General features: G+C 37.4%; 1 protein-coding gene across 5 annotated transcripts in view; it reads right to left on the minus strand.

The window, feature by feature from the left end:
- Positions 2,657-12,555, minus strand: part of TRPS1 (transcriptional repressor GATA binding 1) — a 212,907-nt gene continuing 203,008 nt past the window's right edge. For all 5 annotated transcript variants that reach the window (XM_021385769.1, XM_021385768.1, XM_021385771.1 and 2 more), the window contains one exon: positions 2,657-8,850. In XM_021385769.1, the coding sequence (XP_021241444.1) occupies positions 7,789-8,850 (1,062 nt within the window). In that variant the 3' untranslated portion in view covers positions 2,657-7,788. The remainder of the gene's footprint in view (positions 8,851-12,555) is intronic.

The following is a 12,555-nucleotide window of genomic DNA, read 5'->3' on the forward strand; positions in this document are numbered from 1 at the left end:
GTACAGTGAGGAGAGAGCTAGGTTATGCTGGGGCTTTGCTTTTTGTACTACAAGTCAGAAGCAAAACGAATCCACTCTGAAACAAGACCACAGAAGCTGTAATGCCATCACAAAGCAAAGTGTTAACCTTGGCTTATCTATGGCAGATTCAAGTCACCATTTTTTACACAGTTTGTAACAGTTTTTATTCTTTTAAAATGCACTTCTTTTCTATTCCTTTAAATGGTTGTATTTCTACTCTGGGCAGCTTCACTGACATTGTATCAGCACTGATGGAGCTGTTCATAGGTACGTGACAGAACTGTCACCCTATCAATCTCACCATTAAGCTGTCAATTCCACAGCAGTGTTAGGAAGTGAATCAGACACTTCCACTGACATTGTAACCACAATGTGTGAAAGACACTTCTATTCCTTTGTATGTGCAGAAGACACTTTAATTTATAGGAGAGACCCACTGAAACTGTTGTTCTGCACACAAGGATTAGTCACTCTTCAGGGAATTCAAGGGTAGCTGGTGTCAGTGCAAACTCTACCTCCATCAGGTTTCAGCTGTCCTAACCCTCCAGCGTAATTGCCCACCATGGTTAAAGTACGGACAAATAAACTGAACTCTTTCACTGACATTCTGCTGTTTCACTGACTTCATATCCCCACCTACTGTCAACACAATTTTATAAAGACAGTGTGGAAGTGGAAGTTACTTTTCTGTGATTCATCAATAAATAAGGTTATATGGCAACTATCCAACTTCTTCCCCAAGAGCACAATATTGAAAGCACTCTTCTTCTCCTCCCCAGAGAATAAAGCTGCTAATTCATTCTGTCCATTTTCTTATGTGTCAGCTCTATACTCCAAAGTCTTTATGTATTTATAAATCTTTGATATGGGTCAGGACCTGCTACTGACAAATGTATTTTTTTTTTATATTCTGGGCATGCTGTATGTGGGACAAAAAAGTTCTGACCTATGCCAAGACGGCAGTAGTAAAACCTAAAGAGGAAACAATCAAAGACACTGCTGCTAGAACAAGAAGTCTCTGGATTCTTGGCACAAATTTAAACCCTATAATCACAATATATTAAGACCTGATAACAGTTTCAGTGTGCACTTCTATGAGCAGTTTGCATGTGGAACTGCTGTTATAAGAGGAAGGCATTAACATTCTAAGCTATACAAATAGTAGAACCACAAAGGAAAATTTGAGGTCATCAGCTCTTACAATTATAGACTCACATATGTATATGGAGACAGAAGTGCAACATTAAGCACTGTTTTTGATTCTGATTAATGACAGATTCCGCTGATCAGGGTTAGATTTTAACAAGAACACGTTATCGTCAACAGGTGAAAATATTTGATCATTTTAACCCTCTCTCTCAGTAGGTAATGTATGTATATATGTCTATCTGTACATATTGTATATCTATGTATACATGTCTGCAAATTTCTCTGTATATGTATGTACAGCTCATGTGTATGTACATCTATCTTGACAGTGTATATGTGTAGACAGTCTCCTGATATTCATAGAGCAGCTTTTGCAGATAGTATTTTTTTTCAGAATGTATGAAGACTAAGCACAAAGTTGATGTCTCCAAAAATGTCTTCGAGAGATTTTTCTTTCTTTACGATAGTTATTATTTTTATTAATCACAGGAAATTAAAAAGAGACTGAAAATGCATAGGGTCTGCATCTGAATTGATTGAAAGAATGAATGGAAGGGGGAAGTTATTTCTGGCACAGCGCTTCTAAAATTGAGCTCTCGAACATTTGTACTCTAACATTATAAACAGATTTTACCATTTTGCATTACTTTAAAAAATAATTTTGTATGACAGTGAACGCTCTGTCAACCATGGAGAGGAGAAAAACCTATGGAGAAAGGAAATTACAGCATAATGGAAATTATGGCTGGGAGCCATACCACCCTGGGCTGTGAGCTCATCCAAACAGAAACACCAGGCTGAGTTGATTTGGTCAGTGTTTGGATTCGAGATCTCTGAGGAAGCCTCCAAGGCTGCTGGAGGAAGTGGCAACTTTGTAGGTGGCACACTGCTCCTGAGTCACTGTTGAGTCAATAGCCTGCGTGATGGGAGCAAGCTTTTCATGGATGAGTTGCAGGCGTGACGTAAAACCACTGTCTTCAGTATTGGGGAGTATTTAAAGACCACCATGGACTTCGTGTGAAAGGTAGAACTGTTAACCCTGAGGTACTTTGCAGAATCAGCCTGTCTTACACCATCCTCAAAATTATTCTGATATGTGCTCCTCTTTGGAACGAAACCAGCAATGTAATGCCAGGATGATGAATTATTAAAAAAAAGTTCAAAAGCCACTGAAACAGAATTTCACTCCACACCTTGTCATTGACTTGAAGGAGTTTTGGATCCCATCTAGAGTCCATAATGCAGAAGGACTGAAATAGGGCTAATCTACTTTCAAAGATTCTTCTCTCCTTTTCATACAGTCACTTTTTGTGCAGTTCTGCCTTTGCCTTTCAGCTGAAATCATCAGCCATTACTCACAGATGCTGTCAGGCCACATTGAGCTACCACAGCAGCTCAGCTCCAGGTTTTTATCCTCCCCAGCCCCACGATGTTGCAGTGACACTATGACATTACATTCTCCCCAGAAACAATGACATGAATCTGATTTATAACTGGTGGTAAAACTTTATTATTCAAGTTTAGATGTAACAGACATCTTTGCTGCCTGAAGATTGTTTGCATAAGAAATACACCAAGAACATGTTTGTGAGTAGAAATGAACATGCACTATGAAAACCAAAAAACAAAACAAAACAAAAAAACCCAAAACAAAACGAAACAAAAAACACATCCATGTGTTGTAAGGACAAAACAATAAGAGCCAACATTCTAGAGTCAAATCAGGGCTACAAGTTTAATGATGGTTTTTAGCAACATGAAGTCATTCTTTATTAAGTACTTTTTTTTCTTTTTTTTTTCTATTTTTCCTGCTGGTGAATTTTCTATAAGCTAAATATACAATGGCATTTTGAGATGTTTCCTTTTCTCCTGTTCTCCTTCTATGTAGAGCTCAGAGACCAAAATGATAGGACACAGCACAGAAAACAGTAGTAGCTGTTACATTTATTCTAAGCATTTTACTTTACTAAGTGTACTAACGAAAAAAAAAAAAAAGGCTTTGGCTGGGAACCATTGAATTATTGTCTTTTATCCCCTTAAGAAGAGGAAAATTGGGGTTACATATGATTACTGTATAGGTAGCATCTCACCAACTGCTGGCTTTCCGGAGCTGGCTGAATGAAAGAAAACTGTGAGGAAGAGGGTAGGGATGAATCCTATTCTGGGGTAAGGAAATTATGCAAATCATTCTACTTGGCTCATCTTAACTTTACAGAAAAGTTCAGAAGGGATTTTTCACTTATCTGTCACATTTGGGATATGCTGACAAATTGCTCACTATCCTTTGCCAAGCATAACTGTCTCCACAGAAGCAGAAGGAAATGTATCTACCCTTCTGGCTGAACAGAAGTGAACTTCTAATCTCTTTGGCTTTTCCTGACCAGTATCAGGAATTAGCATGTTAAGCTAGCCAAGAAAAATCAATACAGGAGCAAGAATGGGAATATATTCACACATCCTGGGCAAAAGCAGATAGCAGACAATATCCTCAGAGCATAAAACAAGCAATTATGACTAGAAAGCAACACTGTCTTAAAAGTCCACCTCTGAACCAAGCACCTATCCACAGCTGCTAGATCAGATCTCTCCACTGCACAACCACTACGTCTCAGCACTGCATACAGTTAGCATTGGTCACTTTTGTTCTGTTGCACCTAGTTGAAAAAAAAAACCCACTTCTTTCTCACCCTCAGCGTGCCTCCACTTACCGAGATGTCTCTATGTTCTATTTTAGAACTGACACAAGTGCACCAGTACATTTTTAGCCAAAGCAAAGAAAGAAGGTATCCAGCATCATCTTTCAGCATAGAGACAATCTGGTGCAAAACTTCTGTTGGAAAGTGCTTGAAGTTTAGGACCTGAACTCAAACTGTGCTCCTGAAAATCGTCATCTCCTGCTGCATTAAACTAGGGGGCAGTAGCCATGAAGTGATAGCTTAAAGACAGTTTTGTTTGTAGAAGATGCTGCATGACTACACACAGCGTTAACTCATCAGAAGTGGAAACTGTTCCTATTCTGCAAGTTTAAATACCACACACTCTCTGTTTTTGAACCCTCTGCTAAGTTTGGGTTCCAATTTGAGATGCATTTTCAGATCTCCAAAAACCATTCATAAGTAAGAGAAGCACTACACTTTGAATACATTGGAATGCTAAGAACAAATAAAGACTCTTTGAAAGTTTATGTTTTAGTGCTGTAAGTGGATTGAAATGCAGTGGGTGCACTAATTAATTGTGTGTGCTAACATGGATTTCCATCAGAGAGTTATTTAACAGGATATTTGTTTTTCCATGCCAGGATTTCTTCTTTTGATTAATATTCATCGTGAGGGGGACTGGAATACGAATGGAATCACCTCATTTTTGTTAGTAAGCAAAACTGTGCCCCCCCAGTTCCAATCAAAGAGAACAGGCTATGGTAAGGTCCTATTTCTTACAAAACAGAAATCTCAGAACATCTCAATATGTCATGGCAAGAATATCACACTTTCCTCAAATTTTATTTGCACTATCTAGGTGCACTATTAATATCAAAAGCTGTCTTGTTCTTTGCACTCTCAACATTTCATTTCTCCTCATCCCCAAACCTTGATGGGTGTATTTCTCCTTATTGGCCTCTTGCTTCTGAGTAGCAAGAGATACTATGAAGTACAGGGCGGTGCTCAAGTTTTATAATGCGCATGTCCCCCATAAAATATTTTGCCATGAAGATGCAGCTTCTATCAGTGAAGAAGCCACAGGTAGGTCTCCGAAGAAGTAAGTCAAAACAGTAACTATTGATAACCGGCAGGCAGCTAAATCTGAAGCCAATAAAATCACTGCTAAGTGAGCCTAACGTTTCTTGGAAAAGCTGAAAAGGACACACACTGGACCCTGACGTAACAAAACGAGGGTAATCTATTTCAGTCCCCACAGAAAAAAAAAAAAAAAAAAAAGAAACAAAAAATACCCAACAAAAATAGATCAACAAAAACCAAGTCAGAACTTATTACTGGAGAACAATAGTAAAAACATAACCAGACTTTGTCCGGCAATGGAATCAAGCAGGAGATTCATCTAAAAATAGAATAAGAATGTGGCCCAATATCCTTTGCTAACCTAGAACACTAATAAAGGTTTACAGAACTCAACCATGAATGGATTGAGTGGGATTTTCCATATGCTGCTCACCAGTATAGAAGCAATGGGTGGAGCAGGAAGGAATGCAAGCCTAATGCTGAACAATAGCCTGTCTGTGCCTAACAAATCAGAGAAACTGTGCAATAATGTTTCACCTGTGTGAAAACATAGCATCTGAAATACTGCCAAGGTCACTGAGACCTTTGGTGATCAGCTGTGTAAGTGCTTCTCATGCATGGTGATGGTCATTCCCAGCTCCTTTAGGCACATTATTTTTCAAAAGACTATCAAAGTGCTGAATGTTTAGGCCAGTTCCTCCCTGTTTTCCTTTTGCCAACCCCTGTAAGACATCTCCTATCAACTCTCCTTTTACCTTCCACCTCCCTGTCTATCTGGTTAAGTATCTTACAAGTGCACCAAATCCTAGAAGGGAGAGTGGTGAGATTCAGGTATGTTAAATACAAGAACTGCTTTTTATGATGCTTTAGTTTCAATTACATGAAAATCTGAGAAAGGCGGCATGTAAGTGAGATCAGAATAGGACCCTTTACATATAATCTCAAGTGAGGACTTAGTCCAGAGATATTTTTATAGAACATTTTAAAAAATAAAATGCATGAATGGAGAAATAAAAGACAACATAGTATCAGAAAGACATTTTAAACTTCATTCGCTGCAACATTCATGAACCAGTTGAGCTACACCTGCCATCCAACCATAAGGAACTAAGACCCTGCACTGCGAAAAAGAAACAAACCCAAACAAAACAAAAAAGCAACTGCGTAATATTGTAAAAATGGAGTGCAATGCTACTACAGAATGCAATAAAACATCAGTGCTGCATCGTCAAACAGCACTTATCAAAATAATTTCTGAAATGTTTCTTCTGAAACACAGACAAAGCAATAAAAAGAGGATATATGTTTATCATTTTAAGCATAACAATGTGAGTTAAGAGCTTAAGAATACAAAAGTACTTGGAATGAATAGTGCTACCCTTTTTCTCCTAAGTAGGCATAAAAATATTTTCATTTCCTTCTTGTTTTTCCATACCATTAATATCAACAAATTTCATTCATTTCATGTTATCGTTTACAACTTTAATGCACACACACAGAAAAAAAGATACCTAATGCAATAGAAATAGTTGCTTCATTACCTTGTTTGCTACATTTGCAAATGTAAACAGCGAGGCAGAGCCAGAACTGACTCTAATGCATGATGGAATATCTTTGTTGCATACGTACACTGTAGAAAATAATTATTCAATATGTCAGGCACCATTATTTGAAATGTAATACATTAATATTTACTAGAAAAATAAGGTTTTTTTTCTATTTGTTCTCCCAACTTCTTTAATGAAATAAGTTAATCTGACAGTGCATCCAGTAGCTTGTAATATCTTCTACATCCCTGTGGCAAAATAATAAACTACTGGTTGGGACACTATAATGAAAATGATTAAAGTCAGTTCTTGTACACCCTTGTAGCAAGCATGGAGGCTCGTCTAACAGCACCTTTAACCAATTATTTAATATTTAGTTATTTAGCCCTATTTCCCTGAGCAGTTATGCTGAGGAGCTTTCCCTTCATGGACAGTTTTTACAAAGCTTTAAGTATTAAAAAGTACTATGAAGACATTTAATGCTACTTAGCAAAAGCTGGTATAAGTCTACTGAAGGGACTGACTGGTATGTATAGCAATGTTAAGTCTGTGGAGAAGTAACCTTAGACTTTAAGGTTTAGAAATTTAATATATTAAAATATATTAAAATAAAATACAGCAGGTTACCTTGTTCCACGCAAATTAAACCCGGAGTGTGGCTTCTGTATTAGAGACTTCACTAGCACAAAATGGTTTTCCTAGACTAAAGTATGCCAGAAAGAATGTAGTGACAAAATGGTAGCTAAAAATCAGCTGAGTCTGAGAAACATCTAGATGAAATTGCTGCCAAAGCTTTGAGGAAAAGGTGATCCTAAGGCATGTTGCAGGGCAGAAATTAGCCCAAATTAAAAAAAAAAAGAAAATGACCTTTTAACATCTGTATATTTAACAAGTCTAGTTCTTATATACAATGTGCATATGTTCACTATACCTCTGCAGCAGTATATACATATACACATCTTTGCACTCTTGCCAGTTATGTCTCTTACACAATAGCAAAGGTATTAAATGTCCGGTAAAATGTTCTCAAAGTTATTTGCCATGGTACCCTGCATTCTGGCTAGCTTTGGTGGGCCATATCCCACATTACTATCTCCTCCACCTTCAGGCCACCACACAATCGTTCTTTTTTTTCTTGGTAACCCACTCATTTAAAAGAAAAAAAAATAAAAATAAAAAAAAGAAAAAGGAGGAAAAGAAAAGACAAGGGGTTTAATATTGGATAAGGCATGCTCTCTATATGAAGTGCTTTATAGGTCTTCACAAGACATTACAAGCTATTGAATTCCCATCAAGGAAACCTATTTCTGTTTAATTGTGCTAAGTGCTAAGGTTTACTCTTTAGGTTTTCCATTCTTTTCAGCTTGTGCATTGTTCCTGTGTAGGCCCCTCTGGATGTGAGTTGTGAAGTCATACTTGTCCGTGCAAAGATGCTGGCATATGCTGCACTGGAAAGGTCCACTGTCACCATGGCAACTCATATGCAAAGCATACATCACTTCATCCAGAAAGACAATGCCACAGTGCACACACTTGGTAGAAAGTTCATCTTGAGTACTTCTATCGACTTTCTCTGTTTTTACTACATTCAAGGGACCTTCATTTTTTACATTTGGTGGTGCCTTACTCTTTTCCTTGGAGGCACCATTTGCAGTTGGCCCAGGTCTGGAATGCTTTATCGCCAAATCTAGAGGAATGTCATTGTCTGATCCAACAGCTGAAAAATGAGGAGGCAGATTAAAGGTGGGATAAGGCACATAGTTTTGGCAAGGATTTGGTAGGCCAGGCACATGACTCAAGTAGTGTGGATTCCCAGGAACAGACAGCTTATATTTACTCCAGAATCTCAGCCAGTCAGCTTCACTCTGAAAGTCATTGTGTACAAACGGAAGTCCAAAGAGCGGGTACTGGTATTTTTCAATAGGGCTTCCAGGTGGTGAATAGTTTGGGTGTTTCGCAGGTCTCATGTATTTTTCTATTGGGCTGCCTCTCTCTGAGCTTCCTTTCCCTTCTGATATTGATGAACTGTTTCCTGGGTCTCCAGTACTTTCCTGAGGACTTTTTATCTGAATGTGCAAAGGTTGCATCCTTTTGTGAATATCCAGAGATTGGCTGACCAATATTGGCTGCTGAGCAGAATGGCTTTTAGTCAATGAACCTTGGGCCTCATATTTAGTGAGGCTGGGAAGCTGCATTTCTCTCTGATGACCTTCAGTTAAGTGATCCTCTGACCTCCTCTCTAAGGGGCTTCCATTGACTTGCTCCTCACTGCTACCCCTCTGCTGTTTGTTTAGCTGCTCAGCCTGAAGTGCCTCCGGGTTAAGGCGCTTTCTTGTTCGTCTCCTAATGATCTGCTCACCATTGTTCTGCTTAATGATGTTTAAAGGCCTGGGAGTCTGCATGGAACACACACATAATGAACAAAAGGAGAAAAAAAAAGAGACATTAAACAAATCTACCAGACCAGCTTCATGCAAATTTATCTCTTCTTTTGTGAAGAGATACATTATAAGAGAGTTTTTAGGAAATTACTATTTTTCACAAATAAAGCAAACCAAAATGCTGCTACTTGGCCCCTCATGTTAAAAAGAAACTGTGAATTGCTTTGTTTTATCACACTAAAGTGAACTGTCTATAGACCTACTATACCTGTTTACTTAAAAAAGGATGAAGCGTCCAAGTTGTCCTATTCCTGAAAAAGTCTGGGGGACATCTGCTGAAAGGCAGTCCTGAGAGCTAAAAATTCGGTGGGATATGCATGGCTCTACATACACACTAGTGTTACTCCATATACCATGTCACAAGAGCTGGAACTAGGCAGGGGTTTGCATAGATCACACTACAACAGGAACTGGGTATTACTTACCTTTACACCAACCCCTTTTGCTATGGATAAGAAACGACAGTAAAAACATGGCTTGCTGATCATCACCACTGTTACCTAGCAGAAGGGTTGCAGATCTGCTGTGGCGGTGATGATGGCAGAAAAGGGTCTTAGAAAGATGAAGAAGAAAATGTGTTCTTAAGCTTCAAAAAGATTATGGGACTTTGTCACCAATGCCTCTTCCTTCATCCCTAATGTATTTCTTCCCAAATGTTATAATGCTGTGCTACATAAGGGAGAGAGGAAGGCCCCAGAAGGAGGGAAAGGGTCTGCAAAGAAAAAAAAAGCCAGAAAGAGGCAGAATCAAGCAAGGCCTTCTGTTTCCATTTGATACTTCCCCACACCAGCTCAGGGTAGGTGGCCTATTTAGAGAAGAGCTGAAAATACTTTTGCGTGAAGGAAGAAAAATAGTATGAGGTAGGACAGCAGCCAGGCCTCTCTGAAAGGCCCCTCGGCAGGAAGGCAACGGTATGTGAATGAAAGATGGTACTGTAATGTCAGTATGTGTTGCTCTACTGGGTAGATGTTAAAACAACAAAAACTACCTAAAAGTCATTCAGTTTGGTGTTCTTGAGTTGCCATTTGTCTCATCCAAATGCACACATAATCCTGTTTTGGTTGGAGGCCAAAGAAGTGCCCCACAAAGTATTCCACTTACATGTTTACTTGGGAATTTTAACATTGTTTTGAAGTGCAGATTAAATTCTGGCCTACAATCAATATCCAAAACAATCTGTAACTCAAATGTAACATAATTTTATATAATAATATAAAAGTATCCAGGGCTGGAGGAGTTCTCACTCTTCTACTTTATTCTCTCTCTTGATATGCCATTTTCTCTCTTTTTTCATCTATTTACTTTCGCGATATCTACTCATTTTTAAAAGTTAAACACATTTTAGGCAGTGCAGCTACTTGTTAAGATTCTACTTTCTACTAAAAATCTAAATAAAAAGACTCCGATTTAGAGTCTAAATAAACAAAATTTCAACCTAGCAGAAAAACAGCATCTGAAGCAATCTCAAACAGACCAAAGTAAGATGAGGCAAAATCATGTTTAGATAAAATTAGAGTATTTTCCATGTAATTTTTACGTAAATAAAGTTTATAGTTGCAGATTCAATGGCCAATTAATATACATATTACCAACTCAGTTTAACTTTCTTACTTTTTGATGACATTGTCATATTGACGAAGTGTGATAGAACTTACAAATCTGTTGACGTTGCTCACATTCAGCTTTTATTTATACACTACAGAACACTTTCATATGAGTTCAGAGTATCCTTTCAGGAGTTTGGAAATACTTTTAACCTTGCTACAGGTGTGAAATCTGATCCTGCAAGCGGTGAAAAGAAACATCTTCATACCAGTAAGTAAGGATCCTCACACACATTTGCAGTTCTGGCTCTTCAACTTACTTGCCAAGAGTTAATGGCTGTATGTACAACTTAACAGTACTTCAGTATGCCAACAACTGTACCCTTCTGACTAGACTTTAGTTGATTAAAACAGCATACTCAGTGGAGTAACACTACATACATCTTCCCTTTTTAAAGTAAAAAGGTGCAGACACTAATATTATGTGTATTTGCAAGTAAAGACAAAAAAAATTTACTCACTTCTAGATCATCATTGGGGCCCTCAAATTAGAAAACAGTGGAAATACTGCGAGAATTTTCCTTTTTGAATGTCCTATGTCAGATCCTTAATTATACATTATACATAATATATAGAGTACAGGTTTTTGGGGTTTTTTTTGCCATCTCTGTATCAACTGGTAATCTCTATCCCTCTGAAGTATAAGTAACTTAAAAAAAATAAGAAAGAAAATTCAGCAAATAGTTCAGTAAATTATTTTGACTAGACTTCCTATATACAATGGGAAATTGCTGTGACCTCTGCACTAGGAGATCATTTATATCTAATCCTAGAATAATATGCTGTAACTCCTCAAGGAAGTAGTCTGAGCATTTGGCCAAAGAATCACTATTGAACAAAATTTAGTTTTCCGTGACTGTATTAGAGTTATTAAACGATGAGGAATAACGCCACAATATAAGCGGTCAAATTCACAACTTTCTGGAGAGAAAAGGGATATACCTTTCCACGCCAGTTAATGTGAACATTGTGTATGTGTTTTCAGTGAAATAGATGCAACTATTTTCACTTAAATTACTTTAATGATTGACCTTTTGGATATTATTACACATTTCATAACATATTTGTCTGCACGAAGGGAGAGAAATGTGAAACATTTGACAAGTCTCATGTAAATGGTCCATAGGTAGATTGATAGAAATGGAAATGTAACTCATAGCAGGAATCATTACAATACTGGCATTTATCAGTCCCTATTTCTTTAGTATTATTGAACAGATCATGGATTTTTCTCCTTACTAAATACCAGTAAAATATCAGACTGCAGAGATAAGTGTTTTATACACATTCTTAAGTATTGATCGGTTAATGAGCACAGTCGTTCAAGGCAGTGATAATCCAATTAAAAGGTAGTTACGAAATGCAGAAATGTACTAGAGGTGAATAATTTTATTCAGTTGAGTAGCATAATTTAGTTTAATGGGGCAGCTTATAGGAGGGAACAGTTCTACTCCCTTGGATTTTTTATAGTTTCAGCCTAATAACTATCATCCTAGACTCCTTAATTCAAAAATATATACACAACAAATATTTACTAGAATTTTTCATGATGAGATAGCTAGAGAGATATATAGATAAAAGAAATCTTCAAACTTCTGCTGTCACAAAAAAGAGCATGGGACTGTCTTAAACAGAGTCCCAGTGGAGAGATATGTTTGATTATTTCAGAACCTATTTTACAGCAAAGTTGCTACTGTACCACAGCAGAATGGTGTCTTAATCAAATTCTTCGTGTCTGTATGGTAAAAGTTCAATTGTAGATATTAATGTCAAATATCCACTGAATTACAGCTTATTGTCATGCTTGAGCAGCGGATTTAAAAGCATCATCTTTTTTTCTGTATGTATAAAAGGAAGTTGACATTGTATTGCTTACTGTTACGGTGGGAAGCATGCCGGTTTGTGCTGTATGGTTCATAAGAATTATCTGAGCTACATTTCTGAATTCAAAACTGATACTTGCTGCTTTTATACATTCATTAAGTTATACTAGTAATTATGGTTAAGTTCAACACTTCAATTTAGAAAGGTATATCATACAAAGGAAAAATGGGGG

Source organism: Numida meleagris, chromosome 2 (assembly GCF_002078875.1).
Source record: "Numida meleagris isolate 19003 breed g44 Domestic line chromosome 2, NumMel1.0, whole genome shotgun sequence".
Classification (NCBI taxonomy): domain Eukaryota; kingdom Metazoa; phylum Chordata; class Aves; order Galliformes; family Numididae; genus Numida; species Numida meleagris.